The sequence below is a fragment of the Semicossyphus pulcher genome, unplaced genomic scaffold (assembly GCF_022749685.1).
Source record: "Semicossyphus pulcher isolate SPU_LCO1_2020_fin unplaced genomic scaffold, fSemPul1.0.p SCAF_11, whole genome shotgun sequence".
Lineage (NCBI taxonomy): Eukaryota > Metazoa > Chordata > Actinopteri > Labriformes > Labridae > Semicossyphus > Semicossyphus pulcher.
Genome location: NW_027211615.1, coordinates 17944174 through 17964385, shown reverse-complemented (window position 1 = coordinate 17964385; position 20212 = coordinate 17944174). Strand labels below are relative to the sequence as shown.

General features: G+C 42.3%; 2 protein-coding genes and 1 pseudogene across 2 annotated transcripts; all 3 read right to left on the bottom strand.

The window, feature by feature from the left end:
- Positions 1 to 1203: 1203 nt before the first annotated feature.
- Positions 1204 to 9857, bottom strand: LOC138611681 (uncharacterized). The gene is made up of 13 exons (XM_069684870.1): positions 9683 to 9857; positions 9358 to 9512; positions 8858 to 9074; positions 8509 to 8738; positions 8131 to 8373; positions 7505 to 7766; positions 5906 to 6555; positions 5695 to 5792; positions 5541 to 5583; positions 5268 to 5435; positions 3793 to 3904; positions 2859 to 3473; positions 1204 to 2775 (listed from the first exon to the last, which is right to left on the bottom strand). The coding sequence occupies exons 1-13, from the start codon at positions 9765 to 9767 to the stop codon at positions 1928 to 1930; spliced, it is 3726 nt and encodes a 1241-aa protein (XP_069540971.1). The 5' UTR covers positions 9768 to 9857; the 3' UTR covers positions 1204 to 1927.
- A 2198-nt stretch (positions 9858 to 12055) lies between these two features.
- On the bottom strand, positions 12056 to 16139 carry LOC138611672 (MAX gene-associated protein-like). Its single transcript, XM_069684858.1, has 7 exons — positions 16083 to 16139; positions 15790 to 15886; positions 15544 to 15657; positions 15323 to 15442; positions 12485 to 12598; positions 12168 to 12319; positions 12056 to 12112 (listed from the first exon to the last, which is right to left on the bottom strand). Exons 1-7 carry the CDS (start codon positions 16137 to 16139, stop codon positions 12056 to 12058), a joined length of 711 nt encoding a protein of 236 aa, XP_069540959.1.
- A 1530-nt stretch (positions 16140 to 17669) lies between these two features.
- LOC138611662 (T-box-containing protein TBX6L pseudogene) lies at positions 17670 to 18598 on the bottom strand (annotated as a pseudogene).
- Positions 18599 to 20212: the final 1614 nt, after the last annotated feature.

Sequence of the window (20212 nt, the reverse complement as noted above, 5' to 3'; positions counted from 1 at the left end):
CAGGAGCGGTGTGTGCATGCAGGCTGAAGAAGTGAATGAGCTTCTGTGACGGTCCTCCCACCACCAATCCTCCTGCAGAGACTGAACACAGAGGTTTACAAAGTCGGACAGTGTCCCTGCTGCCGGGACATGTGGACGTTAATCCTTTGAGTGGGTTTACTGTTCTCTGCTGCTGTCTCCTGTCGCTTCACATCAAGCAGGTTTTCTCCCACAGCTTCCCAACAGCACTTCTGGACCGATGTCGTCTTGTTTCGACGCTGTGGTTTGCACTGACAAGGGGGAAAAAAACACTTCTCAGCTGTTTCCTTGCATGACACAATTAGTTTAATCTCAGTCTGCACTGGTCTCATGATTACATCAATGATTGCTTTTGTAACAGTTGTACCTAATTGATTTAATAGGATTACAGAGAGACTGTGGGCAGCCTTAAAGCTGAATGGCGGATGTTTACTTCCACAGCTCCTTGAGTGGCTGCTGATTGGTCATTTAAACTCATCTTTGACATGCATTATGGTCCATTTGTTCTTTATATTTATATTTTTCAAAGCCTAGGCTTTAAATCAAAAGGTTAAAGCAATCCAATCAAACAGCCACGTAATTTAAACAGATCTGTCAGCTTTTATTTTGACAATAAAATGTATTTTTAAAAGTGGGCGCGGCGTCCTGCTCTGAAAAGTGAAGCACGAGGTGCCTTAAAGCTGCATTCTATCAAACGGCCAGCAGGGGGCGACTCCAATGATGGCAAAAGGAACTTTTATAGAAGCCTAATTAAGTACCTCAGTAAACATTTTTGTGATGATTTTAAGGTCTGTTTTACTAGTTTTTTTTTTTACTTGAATTTTAATTTTTAAAAGTTGCTTTAAAATAATTTAATTTCTTTTAAATTATTTGTTATTTCAAATTTGTTTTTGTTTATGATTTCAGTTCAGTTTGATTTTACTGCCTTTGTGAAGCACTTTGTAACTTTTGAAAAGTGCTCTATAAACAAAGGCAGTAAAATAAAACTGGCCGGTACATTTAAAAAAAAAATTAGGGTAATTATCTTTTTTGCCTTCAAGATAATTCATCCATTACAATTCACGCAAACATTTCAATTCAGCCAACAAACCATTCAAAAATATAATAAATGGTTTTGGTTTCTGAGTGACTCAAAAGTGCTTCATTAAGTGCATTTAGTTTTTTTTATTGATAATAAAGGCCACATGATTTTTCCCCATTTTCAATGTAACTGAAGTAACAGGACAACCAGTGTTTCAAAATCATCCACAAAATAAATGTACTTGAGTTAAAAAAAAGAAATACAATATTTACAGGTTATTTTCATAGATACAATATATGGCTAACAGCTCTCACCTTGATTGCTTGAGACACATCATCGGAAGTCTTGCATATTACTGAAATAACTCCCCAGAATGCAGATCATTACCGTTTAACTACACAGACCAAAGCAAAGACATCATGGATCGATTCTACTAAATAACATAAAGTGCTACTACAGATGACTTCCACTGAGTTAGTAACAGAAAACAGCAGTTTCAAAGAGAAGAATGAATCCAACTACATCAACACAGAAGGGAAAAAGACATAAGTTAACATTTACATTTCACAGAGTTAATGAAGCAGTGTGATGTCCGAGGCTTTAAGGATTATTTTCACTCCCATTCTGGACTAACGCAAGACAGATATGTAATCAATGACTTCAACAAAAAACCAAACAAGTTAAAGAAACCAAGTTGAGAACATATCAAAACTGAATGTGGGAGTAATTATTTCATTCATACATTCAGCAGGTCAATTAATGCTTTCTCTTATATTCTTTGTACCAAAAACATCTTTACGCCATAGTAAGAAAAAAGTCAGCTGAGGTTTGTGTGAACACACAGACAAACTGAGGTCAAATAACCATGTGCAACAGGAAGATCAAGGACTATTCAGACTCGAGCTCTGGTTCCAGTTCCTTCTCTACGTCTATCCAGGAGCGTTTCTTGGCACTGGGGAAGTCCTTTCCTAAAGAGCCGCGGGTTAAAGGCCGAGTCGTGCCCACATCTTTGAGCACAGCGGTTTCTTCCTTGACTTTAACAGCAGGGCTCCGAAAAGAGAACCTGACAGGGCTGTCCTCGTCGGATTTGGATGGAATACTTCCTGCTCGAAAACCTGGAGGTCTCCACATATCTAAGGATCTGTCCTTCCGAGGTCTTCCTCTGCCTCGTTTGACTGAAGGGGGGGTGTCCGCATCTTGTGTCCTGGTGACCTCCACAGTCTGCTTTTCTGGTTTTACTTCTTTAAACAGTGTGGATGTTTCACTTTTACAAGTGTCCACCGAAGTTTGTTTTCCAATTGCACCAACAATGGGAGCAGGGTTCTTTCGAGGTCTTCCTCTGCCGCGGCGGACGACAGGAGGGTCAGGATCAGACTTTGGCTCAACCAAAGGAGGAATCTGAGGCATATGATGGAAGCTCATGCGGGCAGCTCCTTGTGTTCCCTTTACAGCTACAGTGCTTGTGTCTTTGGCTAATTTCAAATCCACTAAAGGCACATAAACTGATTTGTGAAGGCCGTGGTCACCCAGGGAGGCTGGTACACTTGGATGCTGTGGTTTAGAGTCTGAGGTTGGGACACTTTGGTCTTTAATAATACTGCTTCTTACATCTGGTTGGTCGTTGGATTCAGAAGAGCTCTTGTCTTTGTCCTTGGACGGGTCAACATCCGACGGTTTCTCCTCCTCTCCATCTTCCTTGGGCTTCATAAACATCAGTGTATAGAAGCCTTGACCAACTGTGACGAAAGAAGAATCTTATGTGAGAATATAAAATGAAAAGAATTTGAAGCAGATATTAAACCATGATGTTTTAACTTACGTGGTTTAAGAGAGGCAGGAAGGATGATTCTGCCGGTTTTGGAGCGGATCAGAGGTAGAGGAAGGGGCTTTGGAGGGACCTCCGAGGGGTTCTTAGATTTGTGTGTTGAGGATACATGTGGGGCTATACTCTGGGCTGCGGTGACCTGAGGTGTAGTTGTAAATGAGGGTACATGAGGCTTTGAGGCAGTCTGTGGGGTACTGACTACTGTCTCCTTCTGGCCCTCAAGCTTCGCCTGATGGTTTTTGCCTTTGTCAAGGGCCTCGGGGTCCCCTGGCTTCTTCTCAGCCTGTGGTGAGCGCGCATTAAAATTAAGCAGGGCCTCAGAGAACACAGCTAGAGGCCCATAATGTGGCTTGGGTGTGGGCTTCTTGTGCACACTGTTTAGGGCTGCGGCTACGAGCGGGTGAAGCTTCGACTTGTCCGTAAAGAAGTCGGAGAAATCAGGCTGTAACGGGGGCTGCAGCTGCGACTCCGGAGCAGTGGCTTCTAGTATAGCAGCTTTGGACTGGAGGAGTTGGGAAAAGAACGGCTTCCACTGCATCTTCTTCTCTCTAATTTTCTGCCTGTTGTAGATCTCATTCAGCTTATATTTGATCAGATTATCCGGCTTCCCTGAAAAGGAGAAATTTCATACGAGACAAGTTTCAGTAAAAGCGGATGAACGCTGAATGTGCCATCACAAATGTATTCATCAAGACATGAGCGAGAGCATTTGATTTTGTGTTAACAACTACAACATGTGGACTTAATTCAGAGCAACTAATATATCAAGCTGCTCATTATTCATGACGCAAGACATGACAGGCAAGATGTTTTACAGAAGTACCTTTGGGAACAAATAAGTCTCTACAACAGATTTTCATTCCAATAAAACATAAATCAGAACAATGTGAGACTAAGTACAGTGTGTAACAACACGAACAGTACAAACCAGACAAAATGGAGAGCTTCTTTAAATAGACAGACTGCTTCTGCTCCAGCCTACGCTTCTGCTCCTCCAGACTTTTAGAGTTCTCAACCAGCCTTTGGATTTCTTTTACGGCCTGCGACAAAGACGGAGCAGAAAAGACAGAGTGAAGACGACGACAGAGCGGATTATCTCGTAAACATGGAGCATAAATACTGAAGTGAGGAAATCATTAATCTGCTCAACAGTCTGTGTGGGCAGCCATTTATAAAACTGGAACATGTTTTTATATGTTTGGAATACTCTATACTCATGTTAGCTTTTAGCAGACAACATGAAGTAAGACTTAATGTGAACAATAGAGAGCATCTAATAAAGCTGTTTACACTGCATAAAACAATTACCTTGAATTTAGGACAGTAACATAATGCAATGTATTTGTTTAATTACTCCTAAATAACTGCATATTAAGTTGAATGAGTTAAACTTGTCTGCCTAATGAGTTGAATAAATATAGGCATGGGTATAGTTAGGATTTTATCGATAGCTGTATTGATACCGATACTTATCAATAAGCTTATCAATACGACTCTTCATTATTTGGTGCACAAACAAAGACGTGTCTTTATTAGGGTGTCTGATAATGTGCCTCAGTAAGGGGGGCTGTAACTGGGGTTAAGGGCTGTGGTCCTCTTCCTACAGTAACAATAGTTAACATTAACAGTAAATGTAGTAACAGTAACAATCATAAGCACTACAGAAATAGTTTTCTGGCTGTCATGGCAACTTAAAATTGGCGTTACCCACCGCAGGCGCAGCTGGGGCTGCTGCTTGACTGACGCGGTCTATTGATTAAACTGGAAGATAACTTAGAACCACTAATAACCGAAGCTAGCTAACAACAGTGACTGAATGGCTACAGGCTTATCTATTAGAACCATGTGTTTTAACTGCTTTTTTATTTTGGCTAATCCCTTCTGTAGCATTGCTATCGGAGCCACCAGGGCTCAGAGGCTGCACTGGGGACGTACTGGCAGTAACCCTAGCAACGGCGTTAGCATTAGTTGCTTTGCTAAAGCAGTCAAACCTGTTGCACTGCTTCAGATTTATACAACGTTGAACTATGTGTTTTGTGAGGTTGCTGGTGTTACCCCCTTTAGAGGCAGCTATCTTTTACATAAATTGCACGAAGACGCACCAGAGTTAAATTTGGTGAGCCCAAACTATCAAACGCTTTGTTCTGTCCGCCATATAGACCTAGACCTAGACTTTCTCCAGCATGAGACTGGCAGCTTCGTCACCATTACCAGACGGGTGCCAGCTACCACTTCTTGATACCCATCCCAATAGATGTTATGGGTTTAGGATAGAAGTGGGAAATTAAAAGTGCCAACTCAAATAAATAATAGTCTCTTCATTTTATCTGTAGTTTTTGTGTAGTTTGCGGCCATCATAATTAAGTAAAGGGAAATCCCAAATGAGCCGAATGTTGAACTGACCAGGTAGAGGAGGCGGAGTCTGGGGGCCCGGGGGTCACTCTGAAGGACCTCCTGGAGTTTGTCAAAAAGGTCCCGCAACTCAGAGCGTCTCAGCCTCTCTAGAACCGTGTGGTTGTTCCGCCTCTTATCCTCCTTAGAACCAAAAATATTTTGATCCTCCATTTGACTCTGGAAGAGAGAGACAGAGGACATGAGAATACATACAACTATTTCGGACACTAATGTGTACTCCAAATAGTTAATATAATCCAAAACCAATAACAAAGGTTGTACCTGGGCCAGTTGGCTTATTAATCCAAAACCAACCCTGGAATCCCTGGAGGTAGAGAAGATTTGAAAACATGTTAGGGGCAAAATTCAGCAGAAAAAAAACATGCACATATCATTCATCCTTCTATTTACAAGCGCACACATTCACATGTATTACCGTGAATCCTGCAACGCCTTGCGCAAAGCTTCTTTCATTTTGGCGATGACCATTCCTTGTCTTACATCTTCAACAGTCTCAATGTCCACCAGCTCCTCCTAAAGGAAACAACATGAAGTGTGCAGATTAAAAAGCTGTGACTAAAACAACCAAAGGGCTAGTTATGCAGATGTTTTTATTTAAGCATTGTAATCTTATTCCTCACACTTACATCTTCGTCACCCTCTCCATAGTCATCGGAGAAGTCAGAGCTTAATTCCTCAGAAGAGTTATCCAGGTTTGATTCCACCTTCCTGGCTTTGAGTTTTTCATACTGAGCTGATCGCATCTTCTCTTCAAACATCTGCCTAGTGAAGGATCCAGGCTCCACTGATCTGCCGCCTGACAGGTCCTTAGCTCCAGTAAAGATGTTCAAACCAAGCCAGTTTGCGTCTGGACCAGCTGCTGAGCGCACCAAACTCAACAAATCAGGTTTTTGTGGTTGGGCTTTATCCAAACCAGCATCATTCGCAGATTCAGATTGTTGTGCAGCTCCGTCACCTCCAGGCTTAGGCAGCTGAATGAGGGTGAAGCCCCCAGGCAGGGAGACTCCCGGTGGAGTCTTGCCTGCAGTGCCCTGGTTAGCTGGAGGGCAGATCCTGAAGGAGTACGTCCCGCTCTGTCCTAAGAAGCTGGGGGTTTTCAGTGATGGTGAGACAGTGAGAGAGACAGGTGAGGACATGGAGCTGCCCAGGAAGGGGCTGGTCGAGCTGAGCTGGCTCTTGATGAAAGTCTGGAGAGGGTTGATGGAAGAGGAGCTTTGCGAAGGAGGCGGCAGGTTGATGGATCCCTGTCTCCAGGAGTCTGGCTTGAATAGCGGAACTGAAAAACAAAACAATGCAGGTTCCAGTGGTGAGAGACATAAATAATTATCCTATCCATACATTTTTCCATACATTTTTGACATAAAGCTAAATCCTGGGGAATGGAAACATGAAGGAGTTTCCTTTGATTCTTCAATACTGGGATTTAGGGCTAACTTAAAAGGCCGGTTCGCCGATTGTCAACCTCAGTCCTATCATGCTATTATGGGGAGCTAATGCCATTATGGTAAAAAAAAAAAAATGCTATTTGGCTCTGTGCCTTTGGAGGACGCAATCCGCTTCTCCAATGGGCCCTGGAAAACCAGGGAGCTCTAAAACTACACTTCCACAATCTAGGACGCCCGCCTCCGATGTCATGTCTCGTTCAAAATCATCAGGTTTGAAATGTAGACTGCAGACCTGAAGATGTTTTAGACGATCCACCGGTATAATCTCGTCGTATTTTGGCTTCTGTACCGCCATTGCCTGCAGCAAAAACGGTAGTATTTGACTCCAGCGTCTCTCGCTGGACGGTTCCTTTCGGAGGGAGGGGCGCAATGCACGCTGGGTGTTGTAGGAATGTAGAATGGGCGAAACATTTGTACAACTTTCTCCACCGCTGTGGCGCCAATTTCAAATATTATTGCTTCTATTGATTTCAGAGAACACCATCTGTCAGTGGCTTTTTTCCAGGGGCAAATCGCTCCTTTAATACAACAATAATACAAGTACGACACAGCCTTCTTCTCAGTGTTTGTGTTAATAAACAGGCTCTGAAAAGGATGCTACATGAAGGCTTCTAAGCCAACATGTAATGAACAAATTGAAATAAGTCTCCATTTATCTCCTGCCTACACTCACTAGGAGTCCTGCTTTTATCTGTTGGAAACTAGATTTAAAAGCAGTAAATTTAGGTTCATTTCAGGCAGATTCAGAAGGGCTCTCAGGTTGGAGGTAGATCATTTTACCTGGGGGCTGTGCTGAGGTCTTCAGATCAGTGGTCTTCCTCGCAGTGATCACTGGAGGGACTACAGTCCCCGCAGACTTAATGTGCAGGCCACAAAGAGTGCTGATTTTGTTGGTAAGTTCTGATTTCTGAGAGATTATAGGAGATACGTCGGCGGGCGCGTGCAGTCGGTCTGTGAGGTATGCTGCGAGGCGGTTGGCTGGATGTAGAGATCCCATGTTTCCCAGCAACACTCTGGCTTGATTGTAGGATTTACCATTTACCTGTAGAGTAAGACACACAAATACAGGTTATTACTCGCGTAGATTAAAAATATTAAAGCCTTTCCAAACTGTCCCATAATAACATACAAGTGGAAATGACTTTAGTTTTCGGTCAAATCAAAGTGAAATTGATTTAATTTATTAAATTTGTTCAACATCAGCAGTGTGACAGGGACAGGCCTAAGCATAAACACATAGTAAACAGTGGTCTGTAGCTGCTGTCATTATTCAGTGTATGGATGATCTGCCCTGACAGATTTGAAGTGTTGTCATTACCTGAGGAAAACAAGGAAACACTGAGAGAAGGCGGAGGAGGAGCACTCAGATTTAGCTGACAGTTTAATGACATTTCCCTGAGCCTGACCTGTATAAGTCCATTTGCTGGGCAGCCGACAGGTTTGGTCCTGGCTCTCAGTCTGCCGGCGGGTGTCACTCCGCCGAGAAACGGTGTGACTCCAAAGTGCATCTCTGGCTCTTCTACTTGGCCATTTTCCACATCTGCATCAACGTTTGCATCGAAGCTTTTATTGGCAGGCTTTTCCAAATCGCTGTCATCAGACTCATCTTCATCGTTATCACTGGCTTTTAATGGCTTACTGATGTGCACCTAGGAGAAAGTAAAGCGTGAAATTAAAATGAAACGATGACAAACATTTGAACAATCACAGAGCTTATAAAACACAGAGGTTTGTCTGGGTGCTTAAATCACATTTCGCTGCCACATTACTCCTCAGACACTCACCCTGTAGGTGACGACTGAGCCACTCGGCTTCCTCATGAAGATCTTGGCGATCGGGCGGATGTAGTAAGGTCCGAGCGAGAAGCATTGAGACAGCCGGTTCTGATTCATGCGGCGACACAAAGCTTCCAGGACCATTTTATGGTCCTTTTTCCACTCACACGCCGACTGGATCTCGATTTGCCTTTTTGCTCCTTTCTCATTGGACGAGGTTTCCTGAGAAGTCTTCCCTGCTGGAGGGGGGACATAGACAAAAGAACCAACAAACACATTATGAGGATTACATTTTCAGTGGCTAATGAAACATTTACAGCACAAACAACATTTAGTTGCACCTTTATTGGCTCCTTACCTGCTTTCCTAACAGTCGTCAAAGGTCTGGGGAATTTACTCTGCAGGTTATCTGTGCTCGTCTCCTGGGGTTTAGCGGGGGTGTTGGACATAGAAGTATCAGGGATCTTAGGCTCCATGACTTCAGGAGGAGGTTTGCTGTTGAACTCTCTCACACGCGCACATGTCATCATGCTCTCCAGGTATTTATACACTGGGTCCTTATCCTCTTCTCGAATCTGCAATTTGTATTCAAAATGTAAATAAAAGAAAAAAGGGAGACAACTATAAACATAGCACAGATTGTTACATCTACTCAACTAAGAGCTCGTATCTACTATACCGTAAGTAACTAATTGTATTGAAGGCATAAATCCAATACTTCTGGTATAAAGAGGTGGATTCAATTATTAAATACAATAACAGAGAAACGTTTAAACACAAGAAAACTCTAAGGCACTTTCTTATTGAACAATTACAATGCCTGTATTATTACACCGAGTCCAGGAGTTTTTATGTTACCTGTTGTATTGGTCGGGGAACAATGGCGCGTTTTTGGACCTTTACCGGAGCCGTCCACGGTGGAGCCATTTTGGGGGCTAAGACTTCATCTAGATCCTCATTGAGAATGCTGCGCTTCCACAGTTTTTTAGCATGAGAGCCCGTATAAGTCATAGCTGTGGAGAGACAAAAGCATCTCATTAACTCATGGGTGTGACCAGACGGAGCCAAACACATAACCTATGCATGAGAGTTGTGTTAAAAATGTAAAGCTTTTTATACAGGCTGAATTATGCTATGGACAAGAGAGTGCAGTGATTTAGTTGCTCTAAAAACCCGATCTTACAGTTATCAGGTTGGATCTCTTGTTCGCTCTCCCCCGCAGTCGTCTGCTTGATGATCTTGCCTATGACACAAGCACAGCCGAACATGCACTCAGGCCCTCTGCAGTGGACGGGGCCTCTGTTCGGATGCTGCAGACTGGAGCACACACAGCCCAGCCGGCAGAAATCCTGACCACATTCAGGTCCTGCAGCGTTTTTCTTTGGATAACGGGCCGCCTTCAAGATCTGACTGGGCTGCATCTGATTAAACAGACAGGGTATGGATATATGGTTAAATGACATCTGCGTTGACACAATCCATCATTAATGTCACTGTACACGAATGCTGCTAGACCGTACAGCATGTTGCATACCTGTTTGGTCAGTAAAACAGACAGAGCCACTGACAGCCTGTCTGCAGTCAGCTGTGTTCTGTGCGGGCCCTTGTTTAAGGCTCCCAGCTCCATCTGCATTAGGTTGAACTGGGACTTGGTAAAACCTGGAGGTCTCTGTGTCATCCCCAGGCTCACGGCCGGTTTCTGTAACGCCCCCGGATGGTATGGAAGTGATCTGGAGAGACAGGAAGAGCTGAACAGATTAGTGTTACTTATTTTGTATCAAAGAATCATGCTTGTAAAGGAAGAAGAAAAAAGTATTCTGACCTTCAAACCAGGTCAGAGTGAGAGATGCTTTTTAAATATGGAGCTGTTTTTAAGCTTTAAAAGAATTTACCCACACTGATCTTTGCATCTTTCACACTGTGCAAGTTAAAAAAACAAACTATATTCTTCGTCTTCAGAAAGCAGGTTCAAATTGACTTGCAATGAGGTCAAAGGAAGAGTTGTCCAAGTGAGACATTAGCTCAACAGTAAACATTTGCCAAACATCAAATATCTGAAAAAAGATAACCAAACTTCTAGAAAGATAAATACAGACTTGTGGGCTGCAGTTGTGTCCCTTATACAGTATGTCCTCTATCCTTTCTAATGGTTTACAAATGTTTACTCGCGCACCTGTGCATGCGGCTAAAGTAGTTTAACTCAGTTACATGCACCATGGAAAAGTGATGCCTGGAAGTGCTTTAACACCACATATCTTGCACAGCACGTTATCATCGTCTTTTTTTGTCTAACCTGTGTATCAGAAATACTAGTTTGATGCTTAACCACACGCGCTTAAAGCACAAGGAGAAGCCAGCGGAGACAGACAACAGGCAGTCTCGCATCACATCATTTGCTAGCCCTGTTAGCACACGCCGTTGTGGTGATACCAGAGCGGAGAAGATTAGCCTGCTAATAACAAAAATGGTGACTGGAGATATGCTCCCATTAAGCGTTGTGGAAGGAGAAGGTTTCCGTGAGCTAATGGCGTTTGTTGAGCCGGAGTACAAACCACCGTCACGCCGGACAACAGCTACGAGAGTGGAAAACATGCGAGTTATGTGTGAAGCAACAAGGAGCAGAAGTCCATACAGTCGGCTACCGCTGTGACCTTTGACAACGGAATGTTACAACATTAATTGAAGGGCCTGTTCAGGTTGTTCAATACATGCATTTGAAATTGCACTTGCTTTCCATTGTTGGCAATTTATTTACATTAATGTAAAAGTGTTAGATAGTAATGTTCTCTTACAGGCATATGTGTCCGACGTATGTTTTTTTTACGGTAAAAATATATATAATTTGCGAGTACTCGATTACTCGTTCATAAGGTAACTAGATTACTCGAATATTGAGATTACTGTAAATGCCCATCCCTAGTATTTATACTGTATCATTAATATATGTTTAAGTTGTAAAATGTAACTTATGCTTATAATTTCAGGCTGGTTTGACCAGTTACTTTTTTTGTTTGATTTGTTTGAAGAAAAAGGAAACTAAGTGTGTAAAATGTGTAATGAGCAGCAGCGTATGATTGTTTTCCAAGCAACTGAATGTTCAACCAAAAACAAAGAACATTTTTACACATTTTATGGCTCATTTGTTTCATAAATGACTTTTTAAGAACTCATGGCTTCACTGAAAAAGAACTTGAGCTTAAACAATTAATCCTGCCGAAGATTAAATGTGAAGATTTGCTGCTTTTCCTTGTTTTACATCACAGTAAGCTAAAAACCTTTGGATTTGGAATTATTCACTGATAGTGTAAATATTCCTTATCTTCAGTTTGCAGGATAAGTACACAAAAAAAGGAAAATATTATTTGATGCTGAGAAATTTAAGTTTAAAAAATGACCCTTTAAAATAAATACAAAAGCCAAATATGTCCTTACCTCTGTGAAACAGAATTACTGCAACTAGACCCTTGCTGCTCGCGTGGAGATGCAGACTGCTGCATGGACGGAGCTGCTGGCTGAACCGGGGTCTCTGGGCTGGCCAGAGGAGGAGTCGGTGACGTCAGGGCCGAGTAGAGGAAGGGTTTGTGGGAAAGGGGGCAAGGTCTATTGGCCCCCACTGGGAATTTGGAAGAAGTGTTTCGATGCTTGAGAACGCTGTCCAGAGTCTTTACGTAGCTGGAGCCCTTAGCAGGCAGCTGATAGGACACAGAGTCCTCTGGGTTTGTGGAGAAGGCAGCCGCACGCTCGCTGATATACTGAGCTTCACTCTCCAAGTACTCATCCAACATGTTGCTGCAGAAGGCAGATAGGTTTTTTTGTGCTCCTGGTGGAGAGGAGGAATTAAAGAGACATTAATGTCTATGTGGAATAATAAATCAGATAGAAGCACACACAGTTGGTTTTAGTACTCCTGATCTCTTGGTAAATAAAAATCCCATTTATTGATTAAAAATGACAATACAGCTGCAGGAAGAGGAGCAAGCCTTACCATCACAGTTAGAAGGAGACGTTCCTTTTCTTTTTATGAACTTGTTTCTCCATCCCTTTATTTTTGTCATGTCGTTTGTCTTTCCAGTCCGGGAGATGAAGGGTAAGCCTTCTTCTGTGAAGCAAACAAACAGCAGTCATCCTCAATTTAGGGACACGGCACTTTTATTCAATGCATCACAAAAGCTGCATATCTACCACCGGAACTTCCCAGAGGGACTGGGAACTGTTAGAGAAACTCTAGGGACATTATCTTACTCCTCAAAAAGTCTTGGAGGTATAGGTATAGTAAAGTCGTGGCACTCGCAGCTCTAAACATTTCTGATTGGTCGAGTACTCTGAGCAATTTATATAAGCTGCTCTTTAGAAAATCTGCGGCCGTAACCCTGTATGTTTTTGTTCACTGTGCCTGGACTCATTAATGGAGTAACAGAAAAAAGCACACCACAGATGTTCCATGCTTATCTCTTATTACCACACTTCAATTGCACACTCGTCTTCACCTTTTTAAGTTTTAATTCACAATCTACTTTAATGTGATCTCTTTGCTTTGCTTCAGTCCCCCCCAACACACCTGCACCTCTGCTCTGTGCACAGCTGCTGGTCTCGCCCCCTCTTTCTGTCTGCCTCTCTGTCTGCTGTGTTGACTGTCTTCATGAGCAGTCGGTTTAATTAAGTCACAAAAGTTTAATATTGTCTCTCGCAATTCAGTTCTCACGGCACGTGAGCCGCGTGTGCACGAGGGACGTTATTAATGACGTAGCGATCAAAACGATCGATCGTTACCAAATGACATCTACATCTTTTATAAGCTTTATCAACAGCGACAATCAATACAATTACAGTGGGGACATAGGGAGTTAGATACACAATAGCTTCTTATGTCACTACAATATTGTGGCAACTGGCTGACATCGCCAGGGAGCTGAAAGTTTGATATTGGCATGTGGATTGTTTACATTGCGTAATAGAAATGCATTTGATTCTGTGTGGACAGAAAGCGTCCAATGTCAGCGATGTGGAGCGGACCCTATTTAGCCGTTAGAACATGGTGTGAGGAGTAAACTGGTGCCGCTGTTGTTTATTTGGTTGCCAACACTTTGCGAGTGATTGTTTTTGTTGCAGCAGAAACACTGTTGAGGATGTTCAAGCACAACCATTTGAACCATAGGAAGAGTCTCACTTCCTCGTTTTTGAGGGCTTTCTGCCTTACGGCTATGGACCTTTGATCATCGTTACTTTATTTCCATCCTATATGAAAAACACGAGAGCGGGTTGAGTTGTAGAAACTACACTGAACACAAGCTGACCGTTTCAAAACTATTGCGTGATCAAACTCTGAAACTAAAAAACACTTTCCGGCTTTACCTTCCTGTTTATTAGCGTTCATTGGAGGCTCTAATCTGAGTCGTGATATGAACATATTATTGTTGAGGCTTGCAGGAAGAAGTAATTATTATACAGCCTTTTTTAGTTCACCCTTTGAAATACATAAGGCTGCCTTAAGTGAGAGAAGCAAAATTCGACTGGGAGAGATAAAACATGTTACCTAAATATGTTTAAATGTTTAAACATTCTTAATATCACATCTGTTTTACTGAAGTGCAGCCTATAGGGTCTTATCACCTCTCTATGGATATAAAGTCAGCAGCATGCCCACAGCGTTGTTTCCTAACACAGCTTATAAGCCAACGCAGCTTTATAAGGTCTGTATATGCATATATATATATATGAATGATTTGTCTTTGATTTTAAATGCATGTGGTACAGGTTGTAGGGTTGGTGACTCACTAATTAATCACCTCATGTACGCAGATGATTTGGTCATTTTTGGCCTGTATAGTGCTGGTCTCCAACAGCTTCTGAGAATATGCACACAGTATGGTGCTGATTCTGATATAAAATACAACGCTAAAAAGAGTAAGATCATGATTGTCAGAAGTAGAGAAGACAGAAAGTCAACCTTCCCTGACTTTTATCTGTCTGGCACTGCACTCAGTGTGTGCAGTGAGATTACATATTTGGGCCATATTATCGCAAATGACCTGTCTGATGACAAGGACATCATTAGGCAGCGTCGGAAGCTGTATGCTCAAGCGAACATGCTGTGTCGGAAGTTTAGCATGTGCTCTGTATCTGTGAAGATCTCACTCTTTAGAGCGTATTGTACACCTTCGTATACTGCCTACTTGTGGTGTCGTTATAAACAAGGCAGCATTCAAAAACTCACAGTGGCTTATAATGACAGCATGAGGCTGCTGCTGAGAGCTTCAAGAAGCTCCAGTGCAAGCCATATGTTTGTCAGTGTCGGGGGAACCTACCTGCTCTGCTGTTTTACGTAACCTGATGTATAGATTTATGTGTAGGGCATCTGAGTCAGAAAACCACTTAATCGCTGTTCTGGCTAACCCTGTACGCAGTTCTGTCAGATTTTCTTCCAGACTGTGGAACCATTGGCGAACTTGTCTGTATGTTAGACATTGAACATTGTGGAAGGCTTTGTATTTTATTTTTTATTTTTTCTCTTTTTGTCTGTGTGTCTGTTTTTTGTGTTTTGTGATATGGATCCCCCTGGGTCTGAAATAAAGAATATGTATCTGAACACAACTGCATCCTACAAGAGGACCTGCAGCTTCATGTATAGGACAAGCAAGACATGATTAAAGGGGATGCCGTTTGCTTTTTGCAACTTCAAGAGCTCATTCAAAAACAACTGTTATATAAATAAAAGTCAGAATTAAGAGTTAAGACAAACATTTCTGCATCCAAGCGGAGCCATTAAGTGCTCCAGGACAAAAATATTCCACAATAAAGCCTGTGAAAGACCAGGCAAACTTACCATTAGTAGACAGGGCCTTGGCATTGCCTTGTTCAGGTGGAGGAGGCAGCGGCAGAAGAACCCCCAGGTACTGCAGGTCGATGGATTTGGTTGGGTCAAGGGAGCTTAACTTCATTCCCACTAGAAAATGGACACAAAGGAGTCAACAAGAGAAATATTTACACTTATGACTGTATAAGCTACTCTGCCATGGGGATGTTTTGGTGTTTGTGTGAACTCACCCTCCTGCAGCACAGGATGGATGGCCTGTTTATGTTTGAACACTCTGAGGTCCTGCAGCAGGGCGGCCTCCAAACGGGTTATCTTCTCCTCGTCTGCCTCTGGAATCGGCTCCACTGAAACACCACGGAAAAGACACGCCGAGATGTTTGTGCAGGATTTAAGATAACATCCACAGCAAAGCAGAACAGCGTAAATTAATTTGTTAGTGAGACAAGCCAAACAAACGGGATCTTTCCAATGCATACCTTTTCCTTTCCACTCCATGGGTGTTGTCTGGGAAGCTGGAGATGTGAATGATGGCCTGTTGGCTGGCTTGTCCCGGGAGTGAACGTCAAGAGCTTCCTGTCACACAGAAGAACAATAAAGCTTTAGACATTCTGGTGTCTAACTACAAACACCATCACAGAAGTGTGAACAGAGTCGGTAAAAACTCAACACACTCATTACTTTTGGAGAAGTATCACTCTAAAGTAAATCAAATCCTTTGTTGTCATGCAGATATGTGTGGAGCATTAGTTGCAGTAATATGTCGTTGTACCTTTGAGGTGAACGACACAAACAGCAGGCCTTCCACATCATCCAGCTCTGGTTGCATAGCGACAGTTAATGATGGGCTGTGGATGACCGTGGGGGATGCAGCCGCAGCTTTCCACAATTTTCCCCGGGAATTAGCCCAACGTTTGTTGATCCTCTTCCTCCTCTTGTGGTACCCAAGTGATGATCCCGAGGAGGACGTTTTAAAGGTGGGAGCCCTGGATTTTGCTTTTGGCTTGAATCTGAATCCTTGCTGCGTCTTCTGGGTTACACTCACCGTACTGGGTTCTTCTTTGGGTTCCACAGGTGCGGGTGATTCAACAAGCACAAGTTCACCAAGGGCATGATTTCCTCTTAAACAGGGGACATATGGGAGATCCTTGGCAGTGGTTGACATTATTGGCTTCAAGACCAATCTAATCGGTTGCTGGATAGGGACAGGAGCAGGGACGGTGTCCTTCTTGGTGCTGCAAGACAGAAAAAAATAATACAGGTTACGAAAGAATGAAAACAGAAAATGATCTGTTGGACAGGCTATTTTAAAAGGCTAAATCCGGAAGATAAATAATCCATGAATCCATTTCTGAGATTCAGCATCTCCTATATCATAAACCTGAGAATTCAGTCATAAGAAGGTCCCATGTGCTCCTCCAAGATACTAAGTGTAAGATGGTAATAACCACATTTGTTGGACACAGAAATACCTCACAAATATTGCAATCCAACACAACAGCCCTGCACAAACTAATTAATTAGCAGCGCAACATTCATATAGTGCTGTATTTTGGTTGAGAATGCAAAGCAGGTGTCTGTTCAAATCAATGGTATTATTTGCTCCATAAGCCATTACTAGTTATAAAAGGATGGAGGCAGAAGGTGCTGGATTAAATTAAATTACAAAGCCATGATGACTATATATTTTTTTTAGGTGTGACAGATATTGATCAACTTTTTAAAGCTTTTCCATCTCTGTTATATTTTCCAACTGTACTGGGCTTATAGGGCCAGTATTACCTTCCGGAGAGGTGTTAATTAAACTCAATGTTTGATTCTGAGGTTCAAGTTACACCACATTTACACAATGTATTAAAAGGCGATCTGTATCTAATCTCATTTTGGGGATAATAAATGATGTAATCTTGCATTTGTGTATTCACCTCCCTTTTTAATGTGTTCATGTGTGATGACATAAGTACGAGCCTGTACTCTGTATGGACGTTACATTAAGATCTGAACACACTGTGAGCCACACAACACCCTGATGTCAGGTAGATTAGACCACAACCATTTACACTGTGCACTAACACGCGTTTTTCTGGAATACAGATCACATTTTAGTACCAGGTGTAGATGGAGTCTTTGTTGTGTGTACCGGTCCATTCAAACTGGATCTCTATAAAGTTGGATTTTATAGCAGAGATATTGAAATTAGACTGCATAAGATTTGACAGGCCTTCTATTGTATACCTATAGGTGTTTCAGACAGAACAAATACATGATAAAAAAAACTGTATAAAACTCACCTCAGATCCACAGCTTCTTTGTTTTCATTCATTTCAGCAGTTACTGAAACAGAAGACTGAGCATCTAAGTTCACCACAGGATGAGCCCCCGTGGTGACCCGGTTTAGACGGGGGTTGTTCCCGTCCTCTCTAAAGCCTTTTGCAAACGGATTATGATTAATTTTCAGCTGAGTGATCCGAAAGTTCTGATACGTTGTCACAGCCATGAATTCAGTTTGGGGGAAAGTGAAGGTCATGCTCTCTGGTCCCATAACCAAAGGCTTGTCCGCAGTGAATACGTCCCCATCCGGGACAGGAATCACATGAATCTTTGGAATGTAGCGCTGCATGGAGTGCAGGATTATATGCCCATCCTGGTCTAGGGAGTTGTTGGTCAGTTTGAGTTTGTAGAAGGACACCAAGGTGCCCATCCAATCTGAGCCTCGGCAGGGGGAGTAATGGTGAGCAAACGCCCGGATCAGACCCTGGGTATGGTGTTCTGCTGGTCCTGTGATCTCCCACTTTGATGTGTTCCAGCGATACCTGTACTGGTCTGATGGAACTATTGACAGGACCAGACTGTAGTGCCGATCAGGATCCAGACCAGCCAGGCGATAACGGCAGTACGGGAACATGCGGCGCCCCTGTTTGGTGAGAATCATCTCCGTCCCACATCTGTAGAACTTCTTCCACACGCTGTTATTCTCCAGTGTGACACTCACACCTTTAAAGGACAACACATTCGGAAAATCCCCTTCTTGGTCTCCACTTCCAAATGTGGTAGACGGCAAAACAGGCAACGACGGTGATGGCGATTCTGTTATATTCACTAGGCTTGTCCCAGTGGATGTCAGAGAGTCAGACGCTGAAGCTATATGTGAGGTAGCTGGGGTTGTTTCAACAGTCCCATCAAAGGTAGTGGTAGGTGGTGTTACAGCAGGTTTGGCTGGGCTGGCTTCAGCAGGTGAAGAGAGAGCCGAGCTGCAGTCATTACTCGCCATGGAGACAGCTTTTGTCTCCATCGCTGTCTCACTTGTGAAATTAGTTCTTGCAGTGGCTGGAACAAGAGGAGATGAAGAGGGGACGGTAGTAGGAGGATCAGAGGAGGGGAGCGGATCTGAGGAGGGGATGTTTGTCACGCTCCCCTCCTCCCCCTTATCCTTCTCTGACAGTGCAGGGGGTTCCTCCATGGATGTGGATTCAGAGTCCATGGCAGGCATCACCAACGGCTGTCCCACTTCATATGACACCTAACAGAAAGTGGTGAATAATGACAATGAGTTTTAACAGTGCAACAATGTTAGCAGGTACAAAACACATTTAAGCGCTTGTGATCTAGACATTAGCAATAAAATCACACAAAACCAGAAGACAGGAAATGAAAATAAAAGCCAAAAACAAAACAAACAAATGCTGATAAATGATACTAAAAGCAGAAGTCAAAGCAGAACATACACAGGTAGAGAATAAATTCAGCAGGCAATACATCAAAAAAAGTGCAGTTATTCTTTAAAAAGAAAAACAGCATTACTCCAGTATTGTATTTACAGAAACTCACATTACTATTTCCTTTAAATATATACTTCAAATTGTCTTTACAAAAACACTTTAAAAAGCTAAGGGGTCAGCTAGCTGTAGCATGAGCAACATCAAGAAGTGTCAGTACAAATGACAGTTCTGGGAGTAGTTAATGGAAAAATTCAATACATTTTTACTGCATCCACATTTTCTGTCAATAAAATGAAGAAATGAGTAAAGTTGATATTAAAGCTTTGTTTTTATATCATACAAATATAGAACATTAAGGCGTTGGCTTCTTGGGTTGCTGGTTGTGTGAATGTTTGTAAGCTATAGAGCTGTTGGACCAAATTTCAAGATTTCTGACCTGCATGATTCATAGAACAGCTCTTGTGTCCAATCAAACAATTGCAGAGCAATTGGAGGATAGGCCATCCCCTTCTGAAAAATAAATAAGACACTAATGGAGAAGTAATAATCCATTTAACATTGTGGGTGTTATGCTGCCCCTTGATGAAGAGGTGGTGACTTACTTCGTTTAAAAATATGTCAAATATGTATGTATAAACTACTTTTAACGTAAAAGACTATATAACTATGACTTTGCTCATGTAGGGAGTTTAGGAAACTTCCAATATTTTTCAAAGTTGAGCTTAAGTCTGACATCACATCAAGAAAGGGGATGTTTACTGTGATGATCTTACATTATTGTTGATGGTAAATATGATGCTACAAATTCTGAGCCACAAGATTAAAAATAAGAAGTCAGAAGAAAAGAGAAAATTTAAAAAAAAGAACAAAACACATATCTTCACATCAGTTGCATTCATCCCTTAAAATTACCATGGGTTATAATATTTACAATAAGAGATAAACGTCTGAGTATTCTTTAACTTTGGCAGTGGTGGACTTTGCCTTCGTGCAGAGGGTCTGACCAATAGCCTGTCTGATATCAGGCAGATGAGGACAGGGCTGAAATGCACGGACAGGTCTGTATAGTAAAGATAACACACTTGAAACAGACATTTCATAAATCGTTTTTCCTTTGCATCTTAGATTAAATCAACCCAGTCGACGACGGAGGATAAGCTGAAACTGTTACCTGTTTTCTTGT

What these genes read in the sequence shown, in the direction of transcription:
- LOC138611681 (XM_069684870.1), bottom strand. Translation starts at nt 9,767, where the DNA reads ATGTTCGGCTGTGCTTGTGTCATAGGCAAGATCATCAAGCAGACGACT. An exon ending in GCTCAGTCGTCACCTACAGG is followed by an intron (nt 8,374 to 8,508) that starts GTGAGTGTCTGA and finishes ACTTTCTCCTAG; the next exon opens with GTGCACATCAGTAAGCCATT. An exon ending in AAGGCGTTGCAGGATTCACG is followed by an intron (nt 5,584 to 5,694) that starts GTAATACATGTG and finishes CTCTACCTCCAG; the next exon opens with GGATTCCAGGGTTGGTTTTG.
- LOC138611672 (XM_069684858.1), bottom strand. Translation starts at nt 16,139, where the DNA reads ATGCAACCAGAGCTGGATGATGTGGAAGGCCTGCTGTTTGTGTCGTTC. An exon ending in TTGTGTCGTTCACCTCAAAG is followed by an intron (nt 15,887 to 16,082) that starts GTACAACGACAT and finishes TCTGTGTGACAG; the next exon opens with GAAGCTCTTGACGTTCACTC. An exon ending in CTGCTAAGGGCTCCAGCTAC is followed by an intron (nt 12,113 to 12,167) that starts GTAAAGACTCTG and finishes CCAAATTCCCAG; the next exon opens with TGGGGGCCAATAGACCTTGC.